The sequence below is a fragment of the Nyctereutes procyonoides genome, unplaced genomic scaffold (genome assembly GCF_905146905.1).
Source record: "Nyctereutes procyonoides isolate TBG_1078 unplaced genomic scaffold, NYPRO_anot_genome, whole genome shotgun sequence".
Lineage (NCBI taxonomy): Eukaryota > Metazoa > Chordata > Mammalia > Carnivora > Canidae > Nyctereutes > Nyctereutes procyonoides.
In genome coordinates this window covers 26,934,200-26,953,313 of record NW_026575146.1, presented here as the reverse complement: position 1 = coordinate 26,953,313, position 19,114 = coordinate 26,934,200, and the positions used below count along the sequence as shown (strand labels likewise).

The 19,114-nt window shown below is 35.9% G+C and overlaps 1 protein-coding gene across 2 annotated transcripts in view; it reads left to right on the top strand.

Moving 5' to 3' along the window:
* Positions 1–19,114, top strand: part of TBC1D32 (TBC1 domain family member 32) — a 209,355-nt gene that overhangs the window by 144,627 nt on the left and 45,614 nt on the right. For both annotated transcript variants that reach the window (XR_008662516.1, XM_055310422.1), the window contains exons 27-28: positions 8,096–8,221; positions 13,501–13,584. Coding sequence is in view for 1 of the 2 variants with exons in the window: in XM_055310422.1 (XP_055166397.1) it covers positions 8,096–8,221; positions 13,501–13,584 (210 nt within the window). In the remaining variant the exon portion in view is untranslated. The remainder of the gene's footprint in view (positions 1–8,095; positions 8,222–13,500; positions 13,585–19,114) is intronic.

Genomic DNA, 19,114 nt, shown 5'->3' with positions numbered 1-19,114 from the left:
ATTTTCATGACCCCACAAAAGTTCCCCTTGTCCCTTATAGTCAACCTCTCTCTACTTCCAGCCTTAGGCAATTACTGATTCCCCGCCGCCACTACTATTAGATTAGGATTTCTCAACCTCAGCACTATCAATATTTTGATCTGGGTAATTGCTTGTTGCCAGAGGATGCGGTCCTGTGCCTTGTAGGATTTTTAGCAGCATCCCTGGTCTATATCCACTAGATGCTAGTAGAACTGTATTGTGCTCCCACTCCCAGGTATGACAATCAGAAATGTCTGTAAGGAATGTTAATGTAACTCCTGGAGAGCAAAACATAGTCCATTTGAGAATAGCTACCAAAGATTAGTTTTTCCTATACTAGTGGTTCATACAAGTAGAATCAATAGAATACTTTCTTTGTGCCTCGTTTCTTTCTCCTAGCATAATGATTTTGAGATTCATCCAGTTTGTTACATGTACCCTTTGCTCTCTCTTTTTACTGAGTGAGATTTTAGTATTGATAAGCTGCAGTTTGGTTAAATTTTTCCAAAACTTTTGGTTTTGTTCACATATTCTTTAAATACTTAAAATACTTAAAAATATATGCTTTTAAATCTTTGCTATTCACATTGCTCTAGTCCTTTAATGCATCTATTAGTTGATTTTTGTACTGGTTATGAGCCACGTTTTCTCCTTTTCTCATGTTAGTGATTTGTTTATTGAATATCAGACATTATTCATTTTACATTGTTGAATGTGGATTTTGTTTTTCTTTAGATAGTAATGGACATTTTTTTTGAAGTGTTGCCAAGTTATTCATGGATCAGTATGATCCTTCAAGGCTTTCATTTTTTTGGTTACAGTGTGTGTAGATTTGCCTTTATTGCTAATTTAACCCTATTACTAAGTTGTTATTTTTCTGGCACCTTTAAGCACTCACTACCCTGGTAGTTAAAGGACTCTTCACCCTGGAATTTTGACATCTGCTAGCACATAGTATATTGTTCATTTTACATCTCCCAAGTGTTTTTTGCCAAACCTTGTGGAGTTTCAGTCTTAATTTGCATAGTTGTTTGTTTTGCAATCAGCTTAACAAAGACACAGATTTTTTTTTAAAATTAATTTTTATTGGTGTTCAATTTACCAACATACAGAATAACACCCAGTGCTCATCCCGTCAAGTGTCCCCCTCAGTGCCCGTCACCCATTCACCCCCACCCCCCGCCCTCCTCCCCCTCCACTACCCCTAGTTCATTTCCCAGAGTTAGAAGTCTTTATGTTCTGTCTCCCTTTCTGATATTTCTCACACATTTCTTCTCCCTTCCCTTATATTCCCTTTCACTATTATTCATATTCCCCAAATGAATGAGAACATACACTGTTTGTCCTTCTCCGATTCACTTACTTCACTCAGCATAATACCCTCCCGTTCCATCCACGTTGAAGCAAATGGTGGGTATTTGTCGTTTCTAATGGCTGAGTAATATTCCATTGTATACATAAACCACATCTTTATCCATTCATCCTTCGATGGACACCGAGGCTCCCTCCACAGTTTGGCTATTGTGGACATGGCTGCTAGAAACATCGGGGTGCAGGTGTCCCGGCGTTTCATTGCATCTGAATCTTTGGGGTAAATCCCTAACAGTGCAATTGCTGGGTCGTAGGGCAGGTCTATTTTTAATTCTTTGAGGAACCTCCACACAGTTTTCCAGAGTGGCTGCACCAGTTCACATTCCCACCAACAGCGTAAGAGGGTTCCCTTTTCTCCACATCCTCTCCAACATTTGTTGTTTCCTGCCTTGTTAATTTTCCCCATTCTCACTGGTGTGAGGTGGTATCTCATTGTGGTTTTGATCTGTATTTCCCTGATGGCAAGTGATGCAGAGCATTTTCTCATGTGCATGTTGGCCATGTCTATGTCTTCCTCTGTGAGATTTCTCTTCATGTCTTTTGCCCATTTCATGATTGGATTGTTTGTTTCTTTGCTGTTGAGTTTAATTAGTTCTTTATAGATTTTGGAAACTAGCCCTTTATCTCATGTTATTTGCAAATATCTTCTCCCATTCTGTAGGTTGTCTTTTAGTTTTGTTGACTGTATCCTTTGCTGTGAAAAAGCTTCTTATCTTGATGAAGTCCCAATAGTTCATTTTTGCTTTTGTTTCTTTTGCTTTCGTGGATGTATCTTGCAAGAAGTTACTGTGGCCAAGTTCAAAAAGGGTGTTGCCTGAGTTCTCCTCTAGGATTTTGATGGAATCTTGTCTCACATTTAGATCTTTCATCCATTTTGAGTTTATCTTTGTGTATGGTGCAAGAGAGTGGACTAGTTTCATTCTTCTGCATGTGGATGTCCAATTTTCTCAGCACCATTTATTGAAGAGACTGTCTTTCTTCCAGTGGATCGTCTTTCCTCCTTTATCGAATATTAGTTGACCATAAAGTTCAGGGTACACTTCTGGGTTATCTATTCTATTCCATTGATCTATGTGTCTGTTTTTGTGCCAGTACCACACTGTCTTGACCACAGCTTTGTAGTACAACCTGAAATCTGGCATTGTGATGCCCCCAGCTATGGTTTTCTTTTTTAAAATTCCCCTGGCTGTTCGGGGTCTTTTCTGATTCCACACAAATCTTAAAATAATTTGTTCTAAGTCTCTGAAGAAAGTCCATGGTATTTTGATAGGGATTGCATTATACGTGTAAATTGCCCTGGGTAACATTGACATTTTCACAATATTAATTCTGCCAATCCATGAGCATGGAATATTTTTCCATCTCTTTGTGTCTTCCTCAATTTCTTTCAGAAGTGTTCTATAGTTTTTAGGGTATATTTTGAGCACCATTTGAATGGTAAATGGTTCTCCAACCTTTTATTTTCAGGTTGTAGGTGTCCTTCTGTCTAAAATGAGTCTCTTGTAGACAGCAAATAGATGGGTCCTGCTTTTTTATCCAGTCTGAAACCCTGCGCCTTTTGATGGGGTCATTAAGCCCGTTCACGTTCAGAGTTACTATTGACAGATATGAGTTTAGTGTCATCATGATATCTATTTAGTTCTTGTTTTTGTGGATTGTTCCACTGAACTTCTTCTTAAAGGGGAATTTTAAGAGTCCCCCTTAAAATTTCTTGCAGAGCTGGTTTGGAGGTCACATATTCTTTCAGTTCCTGCCTGTCTTGGAAGCTCTTTATCTCTCCTTCCATTTTGAATGAGAGCCTTGCTGGATAAAGTATTCTTGGTTGCATATTCTTCTCATTTAAGACCCTGAATATATCCTGCCAGCCCTTTCTGGCCTGCCACGTCTCTGTGGAGAGGTCTGCTGTTACCCTAATATTCCTCCCCATGAAAGTCAGGGACTTCTTGTCTCTTGCTGCTTTAAGGATCTTCTCTTTATCTTTGGAATTTGGAAGCTTCACTATTAAATGTCAAGGTGTTGAACGGTTTTTATTGATTTTAGGGGGGGATCTCTCTATTTCCTGGATCTGAATGCCTGTTTCCCTTCCCAGATTGGGAAAGTTTTCAGCTAGGATTTGTTCAAATACATATTCTGGCCCTCTGGCCCTTTCGGCACCCTTGGGAACCCCAATTAAATGTAGGTTTTACTTCCTTAGGCTGTCATTTATTTCCCTTAATCTGTCTTCATGGTTCTTTAATTGTCTGTCTCTTTTTTCCTCAGTTTCCCTCTTTGCCATTAACTTGTCTTCTATGTCACTCACTCGTTCTTCCACCTCGTTAACCCTCGTCGTTAGGACTTCTAGTTTGGATTGCATCTCATCCAATTGTTTTTTAATTTCTGCCTGATTGGATCTAAATTCTGCAGTCATGAAGTCTCGTGAGTCCTTAATGCTTTTTTCTAGAGCCACCAGTAGCTGTATAATAGTGCTTCTGAATTGGCTTTCTGACATTGAATTGTAATCCAGATTTTGTAACTCTGTGGGAGAGAGGACTGTTTCTGATTCTTTCTTTTGAGGTGAGGTTTTCCTTCTAGTCATTTTGCTCAGTGCAGAGTGGCCAAAAACAAGTTGTATTGGAACACGGGGGAGTATCTTCTGAATCTGTAGACTTTAAGTCCCTTGACTTCCCCTGGAACTGGTCCGTCTAGCTGGTCTTCTGGGGGAGGGGCCCGTTGTGCTGATTTTCAGGTGTTAGCGCTTGGGGGAGCTGCTCTGTCCCTGCCTGCTGCAGGGCTCAGTGGGGGTTGTTTACCCCGTGAGGCCCCAGGAGGAACAGCCGCAGTTGCTATGGCAACTCTGGAAGCCTGGATTCAGCCTCCGCAGGAACTACGGGGCTCTCCGTCCGCAGGGCCTGGAGGCTCCGGGGCGGGGCCGCTGATCTGCTCAGCTCGGGGCAGGAGCGTCCTTGCTGTCCTGGGCCCTCCCGGCCTCTGCCTGTCCTGGGGGAGGCCGGATCCTGGGCTGAAGACATGGATTTCTCTAGCTATTTGCTCTGCTCTTCTTTTTCGGTACTGACCCAAAAATTTTAGCCTCCTCAGTCTCTGCAGTTTGGCTTCTGTCCATTCAACTTTGCAAGTCCTGCATGGCATCCACACTTCGTGCATAGTGATCTTGAGATTGCCTTCAAGAATGAAAGCCAGTTGTAAAGCTCACCACATTAGTTTCCCTTTTCACAAGTAAATCAGTCTTGTACTGCCTGTTGTCCAATGTTTGAAAACCGTTGTTTGTTGTATTTTATTCAGTTTTCAGGTTTTTTTACAGCAGGACAGCCACTCTATTCTTCGTATCTCCATCATGGGCAGAAGCAAAACTCTGGGTTTTAATTTTTTGTGTTGTTATACACATAGAAAATTTGGGACAACATCAGATTCATATTTGTTCTACTCATATAATCACTAATTTAAAGTTACTGTTTTCCTGTAGTACCGTTCCTGTGATTCTGTTTCCTCTTGCCTTATTCTCTATCCAAGGGCCTTTGCTGGTATAACACCATTGGCCTCTCTCTGGACTTCCCACTTACTCTGCATAAAGATAGGAAGAATGTTTCCTAGGGGAACTTGGGAGAAGGTTGCAAAATCTTGGATTTTGTTTATGGTGTACTTTCAAGTTAGCCTATCTTTAGGTTATATTGGTACCTTTTAGTTAGCAGAGGCCTTTGGTTGTCTGTCATTGTCTGTGATTGAATAGGTCAGTTCAATTCAGGGGAGACATTTTGAAGTCCTTGTGGCAGCAGACCCAAGTGATGGTGTCTATGTTAGCTGATTCAGTCCTAACAGATTTCTTGGACTCCATTTATCTACTCCTATCTACTACTCTGTTAGTCCCAAATTTGGAGGGGAGAATAGAGGAATCACTATTCCCCTCAAACATGAATATTACAGATTATATATATATATATTTTTTTTTCAGTTAACATTGTATCAAATCACTAAATATTTTTAACTATGAGGAATGCAAGTTGAAAGGCTTACTCTCTCATTGATTGGAGAAATGTAACCAGATGTATATAAAGGTTACCAAGTTGTCTATAGGAGTCTTTGTAGTCACTCTGTCTTTGGCTCAGCCTAAATTCCAATTTCCAGGTAAACTGGACCCTTTAGTTCTTCCACCAACTGATAGACTTACATGTGTCTCACATCTGCTGCTTCAGTACTGTTTACAATTGTGGTGCCTTGTGTCCTTTTTCTCAGAATGAGATGAAAAAACAAAACAATAACAAAAGTGTGAAAGGATGGGAGGGCAAGAGGAGCGTGCAGGGCAGGAGGGAAGAGGAAAAGGATAATGTAGGATTTTTAAATAGCAGGTAATTTATGAAAGAGCTACATGGGCATCTTCTACTTGAAGGAGGAGATAGTTATAAAGGACAGGTTACATAAAGATATAAAAGATGATATAGAGGAAGATACAGATGAAAAACTGCATTTGTCTTTGCAACCATGTGCCACTAGTGATTCTTATTAGGCTTTAAGTAATTTGTTCTTGGGAGAATAAGTAATGTAGATATTCTAAATGATAAACTATAAGAAAATTATTTTAATGCTGTTGAATTAAGTCTTTACCTAATTCATATTAAGATACATTTAACGTTATAACTTTGTTATTAGTAACATAATTTTCAACAAAGTTATCAGCTTTGGTATTTCTTGAGTTTAGGTTAAAGGTTTTGAGAGTTTTTATTAAAAAGAACCATTTTTTCCTTTGACTTAATAACTTTAATTTTTCTCTAGTTACTGCTTCTGATTGAGGCTATTTATGAAATGTTACAGGATCATTTTGTTCTTAATATTCAAAGAGAATAGATTAGTACTAAATATCTGAATTACATATTCTTTCAACAAAACCATTCTTGTTCATATATTTGTGTGAGTATGCATATGTTTAGTATATTTATTCATATATTCATGTGTTTGTATAAAATAATATGTAGCTTTGATATGCGAAGGCTTTTTGGTATCTACATGTCAAATAGGGTCCTATTTACATGAATTATGATTTATATATTTAAACATTATTTTTAGATATAACCATGAAGGTCTGGGTAATATGTTGTTGCTTTTTTAAGGTTAAATAAGACCAATTTTTAAACAAGATTTTATTAATTATCTCTTTAAACAGAGAGAGAGAGGCAGAGACATAGGCAGAGGGAGAAGCAGGCTCCCTGTGGGGAGCCCGATGTGGGACTTGATCCCAGGACTCCGGGATCACGCCCTGAGCCAAAGGCAGAGGCTCAAGTGCTGAGCCACCCAGGTGTCCCTAAAAAAAAACAATTTAGATCATAGGAATGATAAATGTGTCTTAATTGCACTACAATAATGTGTGTGTGTGTGTGTGTGTGTGTGTGTATATATATACACACACACACTCATATACACACATACATATATGTGTATATATACATATATATATAAGCATATGTTTTCTGAGGACAAGTGACTTTGTCTTGATTGTTGTAGCCAAGTTGGAAAAACTCCATACATATTTATTGATTATTGAATATTTATTGAATATTGAATCTTTTTACAAAGATTGGATGGAAAATGAAAATAGTTTGGTCTGATAGGTTAATTTTTTAAATCTGTAAGAGAAAGGACTTGCTTTATATTTTTATTCATTTCTTTTAAGAAGGTAGAAGTTGGTTGAAATTCTTCCCAGTAATAGATTGACCACTGTTATCTTCCTGGTGGTATTTATCAGCCCAAAAAGAACTTTGGCAGATATATTTTGTAGTATAAGTATGTCTAGACACATTTGGACAGAGGCAGTCTGGCCTTTGACTCTGTTTTCAAAAGGTTCTTACTCCTTTTTGGTCCCCAAAACTCTTTCAAGAAAAGTGTTAAAAGATAGGAGTTTATGTGACTGCCTATTCCCCCATGATCTTCTAGAAAATAAGAGAACATTATTGCTTCTTTTTCTCCCCCTTGACTTTATCAACATGTGTGAGAAGATAGTATATATGTTTGCTTGAATAAATATTTGTATATCCTTTTTTTAAGGACACTTACATCCTTTATTTATAGATGTTTTCTAATACAAAATCTCATGGGAATGATATTAGAATGGAGGATGGAAAAATCTCATGGGAATAAAATTAAAGTTAAAATGGAAAAATAAAATTAGATGGAAGTTGGCTGTGTATTCATGAAACTGCTTAGAAAGAAGTTATAGTTTAACCCTACATACTCTTTCAGCACCAATCACATTTGGTATAATTTTTTGCAGGTGGAAATAAATGGCTAGAAATTCTCTGTGCTTATTTTTTTTTTTTTGCTCTTAAAGAAATGAATAACGTATCTGAATGTGCATGAGAAAAGAGTATAATGTTCATGTCAATCTATGTAGTGAAATCTTCTATATATCACATCTATTATTTGATGTGTGTTGCTTCAGATACTCAGTAATGAATCATATTCATATAAGAAAAAGCATTCAAGAATTATGGTTATGAATCATTCCATTTTGTGAGCTTTTAATAAATTCATTTTATAGGCTTTAAATAAGTATAATTGATGGTGTAAGATGTAATTACAGAAAAATGTCTGTTTTCTTCTGACAGCCATGTAGTACTTCTGGAATATGTAACTATTTACATATTTAACAGCAATACTTATATTTTTGGTGTTTCTAGCATCTCCTTATAATGATATAACATGCTGTATTTCTTATTAGACAATGATCTTGGCAAGCTTTTATTACACTTCAAAATGTCTGATAAACAAGCTGAGTGGATAGAAAACTGCCGAAGACAATTTTGCAAAATGATGAAGGCCAAACCTGATATAATTAGTGGAAGTGGTGAGTATATTGTTTAATTTTTGTGGTGTTTTTTGGTATGAAAATTATATTAATGATAGCTGTGTTTCCTAAAGATTAGTGTTGACATGTCTCGAATATATAATACTGGTTCCAGAAGTCCATTGACTTATGAGAAATTTACAATCCTGGAAAGCAAAAATTACAATCTGAAATGCAGGGAAGCTGGGAGCCAGAGCAAAGGTAGAGGAAAAGGCCCATCAGCCCTCAACCCCTAATAAGAATAAAATTGTAGGCAGCACATAAACTTCCAGAGAAATATTAAAATCTGAGAAACTACTAAACTCTCTTAAACTAAGAGGTATTGGTAAGCAAGGTTGGAACACTGAGCTGCCTATTACCAGGTAATCATTTCCTCGGTTTCACCAATTATCACCTGAATATATTGTACTGCTGTATTTCTTGAATCTTTGTTGACTTTTTTATTGACACATATCTGGAAACTCTGCTGCATCCAGCCAAGTAAATTTAGTCACTCTCAAGGCAGTTGGAAATTTTATTTTGAGGAAATGGCTACATTTCCTAAACTAGCAAATACATTGTTTTATATTCAAATATTTACATGTGCATTTATTTTCTAAAAATCATTTTATAATTAGCATTATTTTGAATAAAGTTCTGAGAAAAAGGTTTTATTTATTTATTTATTTTTAAAGATTTTATTTATTCATGAGAGACACACAAAGAGGCAGAGACACAGGCAGAGGGAGAAGCAGACTCCCTTCGGGGAGGCTGATGTGGGACTCGATCCCAGGACCCCAGGATCACGCCCTGAGCCAAAGGCAGATGCTCAACCACTGAGCCACCCAGGGATCCTCGAGAAAAAGGTTTTAATGTAAACATAAGGTAGATTTTTTTTGAAAGATATAATTTAAAATTGTTCACTTTATTAGCCATGCTTTATGGTTTTCATATTTGTATGATTTGTTATAAAATTAAAAATGGGAAGGGATGCCTGGGAGGCTCAGCTGTTGAGCATCTGCCTTCAGCTCAGGGCATGATCCCGGTCCCAGGATCAAGTCCCACGTCAGGCTCCCCTCAAGGAGCCTGCTTCTCCCTCTGCCTGTGTCTCTGCCTTTCTCTCTATGTCTCTCATGAATAAATAAATAAAATCTTTAAAAAAATGGTAAATAAAAAATGTTTTTATTTTGCTGTTGGAAAAATTATATTTTCAGAGACTTTTGATGTTTATCTATGGGCAATTCAGAGTTGAACTTGTTAAATATTCTTTTTGCCTCATCTATCCTAGAATCATTGATTGAGAATGCCATCAGATGCAGGATAAAAAGATGAGGTCAATAAATGCCTACTCTACAGCAAAAGGAACCAGAAAGGGGTAGACTATAGAGACACTTTTTTATAGAAAGTGACCACTTTAATCTAGCCAAATACTACAGAAAATCCTGCAGGCAAGGCTTGGCCCCAGCCTGGACTTCTTTCCTTACCTGCCAGTAATGGGGCACCCTTGCTAGGACTGTATCAGAGGAGACTTAGAGTGTTAAAGATTTTCACCATCACTCAGTGGTAACAGGGTCAAATCACCTCCTTCCCCTCCAGACATGTGTTTCACACATGCAACCAATTTAAAATTAGTATCAGCAAAAAAATAAATAAAACCCAAAAGGCAATTTTAGAAGTGAAAATACTATAACCAAAATAAAACACTGAATGAATTGGTTCAACAATAAAATGGACAGAGGGAAGAATTGGTGACTTGAAAATATCAACAGAGAGGAAATAGACTTTTGGAGAAAAAGAATTAACAGCCTCAGAAACCTGTGAACCATAACAAAGGTCTAATATTTGTGTCATTGGAGATCTGGGAAGAGGTTAGAACTATAAATGTATTTGAAGAAATATAGCTAAAAAAATTTCCAAATATACCTAAATCTGTGGATTCAAGAACCACAAAAAGGGTAAACCCAAAGAAATCCACACCAAGATACAATATAGTCAAACCTCTGAAAACTAAAGACAAAAACCTCTAAAAACTAAAGACAAAAAAATCTTGAAAGCAAAGAAGGAGAAACAACATCTTACCTACAGGGGAGAATCCATACCACTGACTGTGGACTTCTCACCTGAAAAGATGGAGGACAGAGGGAGTAGCATGACATTCAAGCGATGTAAGAAAGAACGGTTAACCTGAATTCCACATGCATTGAAAATAGTCTTCAGGAATAGACTATCAGGAAATTCTCAAATGAAGAATTCGTCAACAGCAGACCTATGCTAAATGAAGGGATAAGGAAGTTCTCTGCTTCTGTACCATCCTGGCAGCTTCCTGAGAATCTATAATTATCCAAAATAATTTTTTCTTAAAATATAGAGAAAAGAATGAATACAAACTACTTGAGAACATTGAGGAAAAAACAGTTTTTCTGTGGTTACAATTTGTATGAAAAGCGGATATGGTTGGATGCAGTTAAGACTGCAAAGTACCTGAAACCCATGAGTTTAGTTTTAACTTCATGGGATAGGGAGATGGGAGCCATGATTTAATTCTTGAAGAAGCAACTGTTCAAGGAACCAACATCTGGTGGTTACATGCAAGATGGATTCATTGGGAAAAAATTGGGTCTCTGGTGTAATTTATCTTATGATCTGATGATATGCTAGCAGTGATAAAAGATTAAAAAAATAATTAAAAAATAATAAATCCAGGAGAAGTTTTGCATGTTTGTAAACACTAAACTGCCTTAGTTTGGGGACCAGCTTTTGTTGTGACAGGAGTGCCAAGGGAGAAAGCAGAGTCAATACCCAACTATCCCTGAACAATTCGTCCTCAGGTTTTCCTCATTAGGTAAATCCATGTCCCTTTGTAGTGTATGTATGTATGTATGTATGTATGTATGTATCTATGTTATAAATTTTGGTTTTATAGTCTGTGTCATATAAATTTTGGTTTTATTGTCCGTGTCATAGGTCCAACTCCATGGATAAATATGTTTAAAGTAGGAGTCTTGGGCAGCCCTGGTGGCTCAGCGGTTTAGCGCTTTCTTCAGCCTAGGGCAGGATCCTGGAGACCTGGGATCGAGTCCTGCATCAGGCTTCCTACATGGAGCCTACTCCTCCCTCTGCCTGTGTCTCTGCCTCTCTCTCGCTGTGTGTCTCTCATGAATAAATAAATAAAATCTTAAAAAAAAATAAAGTAGGAGGTTTATAATCTAAAATTATAGATTATAAGATTTTCTAGAAATTCCAGACCTGTCATTTGAAATAAAAAGGTCCATTTAAGATGAAAAGAATATTTTATAGTTAACTTTCTGGACAGTAATATTCTAGAGTTAATTTATGTTTAAAATTAAGTGTTTCATGATATAAAGTAACTTCTGTGAGTTATAGATCATGGAATTTTCAGTGGATTGACAACAAGTGAAGTGGTCAGTCATACAGATAAATAGCCACTCTCATAATTAGTTAGATGTGTCAATGAGATTTTAGCCATGGGTTCAACTATCATATATAGATCAGTTTTTGATATTATTCCATGATTATAGCCTATTCCTAAAATTATTTAGAAGTGCATAGTGCTGTTCATAAGGGTTGCTGGGCAAAATGAATTTATTAATTCAGAATGATTTTCTAAAATTCATCAAGATATTCTTAAAAGATTATAATCTCAATAGTCACTATTAAATAACTTATAAGCAAACACATGGAAGTTGAAAGCTCTCACCAAAGGTTATTATGTATAGATTCATAGAAAAATACTTTGAAAGATTTTTTTATGAGTGAGAGAATTTATCCTTGGGCCTGTGAAGATAGAACTATTAAACTACTGTAAATTTAAATAATTGACAATACTGGTGCCCTTTCTGATCCTCAACTACTATATTTTCATACTTTTTAATACTTATTTTAATTTGAAATCAGAATATGAATAGAATTCAATGATTAAAAATTTTGTTTATCATAAGCCATTAAAATACTGTGATATGTAGCTTGTCAGAGCTACAGTTGTTGGAAAGCCCAGGTTATTCCTGTTTGATTTTACATTTTTCACATGTCGAACACTACTTTCGTAGTGTTATGTGCTTAAAATGCACTTGGATATGATAAAGGGTCCATTTAGTTAATATAGGTCAGAGTCAATATCCTGAATGTAACACAGTTTTAGAAGGTGACTTAAGCTTACTTGCTATATTTATATAGTATATGCATATCATTTATTTTATACATATATTTGTTTCCAGAAAAATAATTCTGGATTCTATATTAGTATAATTCAACTGATTATATACATTTTGAAGGTAGTAAATGCAAACATAGTGGGATTATCTATATGGCACTATCAATTAGTCCAGTCCAGGAAAGAGTCATTTGTCGCCTCTAAACTAGATAGAAAAAAGCTTACTTTTTTTTTTTTTGATGCAGTTCTTTACTGTTTCACTGATAGAAAGGAATCTTTTCCAACTTATTTTAAATCAGTGAACTTTATTTTTTAGAGCAGTTTTAGATATGCAGCAAAATTGAGGAGAAAGTACAGAGTTCCCATATACATCCTATGCCTTACACATGCACAACCTCCCCCACTATAAACACTTCACATCAGACTGATAAACTTGTTACTATCAGTGACCCTATAGTGACACATCATTATCATCCAAAGTCCATAGTTTACAGTAGGGTTCACTTTTGGTGTTTGCACATTCTATGAATTTTAACAAATATATAATGGAGAAATTTATCTGCTATTTTGGGTCATACGTTACCGCCCTAAAAATCCTGTGTTCTGCCCATGCATCTTTCCCTCTTCCCAACTGCTGGCAAGCTTACTTTTGATCCTTTTGTCTTGAACAGTTATAAAGTTGCAAAGTGTATAAAACAAAAAAATATGTCCTAATGTTGAAAGGGAAGGAAGCTATGCCTTGATTGTTGTCTTGGAGTTCAGATCATTTTTTTTCTGTATGTGTGAATAATGATGATAAGATATTATAGCCTAATTAGTGATGATTTTCTTTCTGTATCGAAATCATTTGGCAAATTCTGAAGTAATCCTTAGAGAATCTAAAGATAACAGATGATTCTTTTCCAGTTTTACATTGAATAGTTTCTCAGTGAAGCAATTAAAATTTAATTTACATCGGAGACATTGTTATGAATATTAAAGTGGTACGTGTTTTGAATTGGACCCCCTTAAGAGTGTAACTGTGAAGAAGTTCAGATGACTTTTATCTCCTAGTCTGTGACTTTTGAGATGCATTATCATGTATTATTCTTGACCTTTAATATCCTAATTATTCTCTTGTTTATTACAGCTTTACTAGAATTGCTTGAAAAATTTGTGCTTTATCTCTCTGAAAATCCATCTGAGTGCTACTTCCCCTCAGTGGAATATACAGGTACATTTTAAGCATCTTGAATTTTGAAAAGTACTTAGTTATATAAAAAAATAGATAATATTTCACAGAGCTATCTAATTAGATTAAAAATATGCACGTTTTCTCATTTTAAAAATCAAATGATGCTCTATGTACAGTGTAGATATGTTTCAATCTCTTCTCTGCAAATGTCTGGATTTTCTTGTAACTTTCTAACTCCTTTTTGAGCTCTTTTTTTTTCTTTCTTTCTACCCATCAGAAGTTGTTTTTCCTTAAGACATGTCTTTCTTCTGATTCTATCCACTATCCCCTAGTGATATCATTTGTTTGTACTGTTTTACCTACTTCATATATTGATAACTTCAAAATTCCCATCTTCTATTAAAAAATCTACTATAAGATCCATTGTAGTATACCTAGCTGCTTACTAGGTAAATATCACCTGTTCGTACTACAGAAACCCTCAGACTCGAAATGTCAGCAGGGCCCTCACCTCATCATACCTTATTAATAAATACCCTTTTTCTATATTGTCTGTTTTGGTGGGCAATACAATCATCAACTGTTCATCTGAACTAGAAACCAAATAATTTAAGTCTGTATTTTCTTCTAAGTTACCAAACTATGTTAATTCTATGTTCTTAATAGATCTCAAATTTATTTACTTAATTCATCTCTTCTTTGTTCAGGCCACCATTGCTTCTTGCCTAGGGCATTATAATAGGCCCTTTTCCTGGTGTCCCTGATTAGAATCTGATTTCCTTTCAAAGGTATTCTTTTATGCTGCTCTCAGAATCTAACATTTGAAGTGCAAATCTGACCCATTCATTCCTCTACCTCTTAGAAGATCACCATTGACCATTAAGTAAAGTCTAGGCTTCTTACCATGACTCCCAAAGTCTTACATTTTCCTTCCCTTCTCTTCCTCTCTGGCATTGTCTTTCTCTCTATGCCTTATATTTGTTTTTCATGAACACTAAACTATTAGCACTGCCAAGTTCTCCCTTCCCCCATCCAAATACACATTCATTTATTAAATGCATATTGTTCTCTATTATTTAATAGAATTTTTATAAGTATTTAGACACAGCAGTAAACAAAAGAGGGGAAAAAATCTTGCCTTCAGTGGGAAGATAGAATAAATAAATGCTTTACTATATCAAATAGTACGGTGGCTACTGAGAAATACATAGCAGGGAAGAGGGCTAGAGAGTGCTACCTGGGGGTGGGGTTACATTATTAAATCAGGTTCAGACTAGCAAAGCTAGGAGCAAGTTATGTAGATATTTTCAGGGGAGGAGAATTCCTGCTAGTGACCAGGAAAGAGAGAAGTATGACTGAATGGGATTACAGGAGAAGCATTGTTGGTATTGAAGTCAGAGGGGGAAGGACAGTAGATGGTTTTTGGAAGTCCCTACAGGGTCTTGAATGTAGGAACACGTGTTCAGATTTACATTTTTACAAGATTGCTGTGGCGGCTGTGTTGAGAAAAGACAGAAGGGAGGACAGAGGACTAACACAAGGAAATGAAGTAGGAGACTGTTGAGAAGATCCAGATGAAAAATGATAATGGCTTGGATGAGATTGTCAGTGGGAGATAGTGAGAAGTATTTGGATTCTAGGTATATTTTGATGATAGAGTCAGCAGAAATGAGTGACAGATTGATAATGGAATGTGAGAGAAAGGAAGGAAGCAAAGAAGACTCTAGATTATTGACTCATGCCAATGGAAAGATGAGATTATCATACACCAAGATGGAGAAGAATGGAGGAGAAATAGGTTTGAGAGAGGAGGAGAAGAGCTTACTTTTATGTTATGTTTTAAATACTTGTTACATTTAAATAGATGTATTTTTTACGCATTGGTTATTTGAATCTGGAATTTAGAGGAAAGATGTGGGCTGGAAATTTATATTGCCAAATCATAAGCTTAGTATATAAAGCCAGTATGTATCTCTGTCATGTCTTTCTCATACACTGACTTAATATCTAATTCTTCATGTGACAGTAACTCCTGGAGGGTAGTTTCCATGTCTTGTCTGTAATACCCTCTGCAACTAGAATGACCATGTTAAGACATACTTGACAAATAAAATAAAGAATGGCTAAAAAAATGAAGGAGGGCTGTGTCAGTCAGTTTGTCTTCATTTTAATAGTAGATTAAACCCTTTAAGATTTCTGAGCAGAAGCTTTACTTGACTCATCTGTACTTTAGGAAGATTATTTTAGTGACTGTGTAAACCATGAACTAGAGTGCAGAACTGAAATATGCCAAAGGTGAATCGCCAGTGTGAGGGTCAGTAAAGAGATTGTGAAGAAAGCAGAGAAGTAGCAGAGAGACTCATGAAAATAGATAATCAAGGGATATTGCTCTCCGTCCTTAGAAGGATAACATGACTTCTCTGTTTGCTGAAGAAACCATCATTTAAATATTTACGCAAGTTAGACACTGTATGTCGTATTTCCTTAAAAAGAAAAATATATGCTTCCAGTCTGTCCCAGCCTATCCTCCTGGCCCTGTTACCCACTGCTGCTCAAAGATTTTCTGTGCATTCATGTCACTGAACCTTTGTTCCTACTGTTCCTTCTGGATGAGCTTTCCTCTCCCCATATGGTAATGCCCTACTTAACTGTAAAGTTGCAGCTAAAATGTTCCCTCCCTCTTACTCCTAAATAGATGTTCTGTTTCTGTGCTCACTATATTCACCTTAAACTACCATTTTGATAATTATTATATTGCATGTGGTATTTAAATTATTCCATTATGTCTCAAGCTCCTTTTTATCTTTAATATAGTATTGGCTATATCTTTATTTTTTTATTTTTTATTTTTTGGCTATATCTTTATTAACTAAATATATATACATAACCTTAGCATCTGTATTCACACAAATAAAGTTGTGTAACAATTCTAAATATATTGATATTTACAAATACACATGTGAACATATGCCTCATTATTTTTTTTTCTTTATTTATTTATGATAGTCACACAGGGAGAGAGAGAGGCAGAGACACAGGCAGAGGGAGAAGCAGGCTCCATGCACCCTTGATCCCTTGTTCTCATTTTCTTAATCCCTTTTGCCTTTTTTATCCCTTTGCCAAATTTGCATTAAAGGTCACTGTGTAAATAATGAGGCATATGGGGATCCCTGGGTGGCGCAGCGGTTTGGCGCCTGCCTTTGGCCCAGGGCGTGATCCTGGAGACCCGGGATCAAATCCCACGTCAGGCTCCCGGTGGATGGAGCCTGCTTCTCCCTCTGCCTGTGTCTCTGCCTCTCTCTCTCTCTCTCTCTCTGTGACTATCATAAATAAATAAAAAAAAAATAAAAAAAAATGAGAACAAAGAAATGAGAGGAAAATATAAGGTAGCATTAGATAGAGATTAAGGTGGGTGAAGGGAATTGATACTATTGAGCACCTCTTGTGAGCTAAATAGTATGCTGAAGTACTACTACATGTGTGTTATGTTATTGAACCCGTAACTAGTCTTTGCAGTAGGCATAATCATCACATGTAAAATCAGAAAACTGAGGTACAGAGGAAAGAAAATAGAAATTATGAAGAGAATTTTGAAGAAAAGCATTTGTGAAGAAAATTATAACTTTATGAATAAACCTAAAAATGTATGTGAAAACATAAAGGGATTAATGGTCAAATCTATGAGTAAGCAAGGAATAAGTAGTGGTAATTATGGAGATCTGCATGGCCAGAGTGGGTTCCCTAGGCTTCCCTATAATCTCCAATTTCTACATCTCTCCTTGGCACATTGTTCTATTGGATCATATTTTCTGTAGATAATTTAAAATTAACATTATGTTGTATTCATTGTCTAAATGCTCAATGAGACTAATTGCTCAGTGTGTGCAGATTCACTGCCCTCTGTTAAATTTCTAAATTACGATGAGAGAGATCTCAGATGTTGGCTCTTTTGAATGTATTACCTAGGAAGATGAACCCCAAATGTGAAATTAAATTCTTTAAAGGCTCCAACTGAACAGCTATCTTTTGGAGTTTTACAGTACAACCAAATGTAAGTTGGCTTCCTGTTTACTGAATGTATAATATTATGTTGTTATGATATAGTAAGCTTGTTACTAATACCATTTTCTTCCCATGGCTCACCCTTCATCATTTATTTCTTTTGGGTGGTGGAACAATGGTTTTCCATGATAAAATTTCACTGTATTTACTTTAAATAAATAAAAACCATGTTTTGATATAAAAAAGAAAATGCTAAATATATATATTCAGTGTGTTTTCATGTTTCTTGAAATGAGAAATTGATTGTCTTTTTAAAAATGACAGCTTGCTTAAACCCTAAGGTAGCTGAAATTAGAATAACACAATCATCCATCTGTTGTTAGTTCCCTCAGGATTCCAGTCAATTATATAATTTTCAGAAAAATCAAATCAGTTTAGCTGTTTATCCCCTTAAAGAAAGAGGAATGAACAAAGTTCTGCACATTTTCAGTTTGTAAATCTATACAGGTATCTTTCCAAATCCTAACCAAATTTAATTTTTTGTTGGTTCATTTCCCTGGAATGAGTTGGGGCTTTTTTTTTTTTTCCTAAATGTATTTGCTTCTTTAAATGGTATATTAAGTATTCCTTTAAAGGTAGGAAATACTTTTAATGTTATGTCTTTACTCTTTACGTTGTTAATCAAAAGGCTGAAAAGAAATCAGAAAATTTTGCATTGTTTCACTTTTTGACTATTAAAATACTTTTAAATTTAATATATATTGTTAAAACACCTTTTATGCTTTTTATGCACATTCAGCAAATACGCTCTTTTCCACTTTACGTTTATGGAGCATATTTGTGAGTATGTTGGATAATTGCAAGGAGGAATAAAATATGGATAACACTATCCTCAAATAGTGCATGCATCTAAAATGATGAATTAAATAAATTGGAACAATTAGTAGAAAAAATAAAGGAAATGGACATTTTCTAGCTGGCTACTTTATTTCAGGTAGTGTGCCTTTAAGTATGGTATTTGATATGGGTTATTGTCAAATGAAGGTTTTTGTTTTAAGTGCTATATGTCTTCTGCATCACTGCAAAGAGTGATGTTTGACTAGTGCCATCATGAAAGATAAGAGGAAGAAGTGATAATGGAGCAGGAGTGGCACTAGTACGGCAAAAACAAAAAACAAAAAAAAAACAAACAAACCCAAAAACACAAAAAAAGAAGAAAATGTAGAAGGGGAGTTTTGCAGGAAAGGGTTAAATAGCATAAAAACATGGAAAGAAATCCTTTTTCCCCAAACAATGCTCACTATCCAATTAGGAGACTGATACCCTTAAAATAACTTGGCCGCAAGAAATTGAGTTTTATGTCCATATGAATTGAATAAAATGGATAGTTATAACGCTGTGTTAAAAGGGAAGCAACAGAATCTGCAGACTGGCTCTGTGAAAGGAAGGAGGTAGGTGAGAGTGTGCTGACCTGTTGACTTCATCGCGGGGTCAGATTCTTTGGCTTTATAACACTTACCGCCAGGGCTTCAGAAGAATCCGTAAACAGCCAAGCAGTAACTGCTTC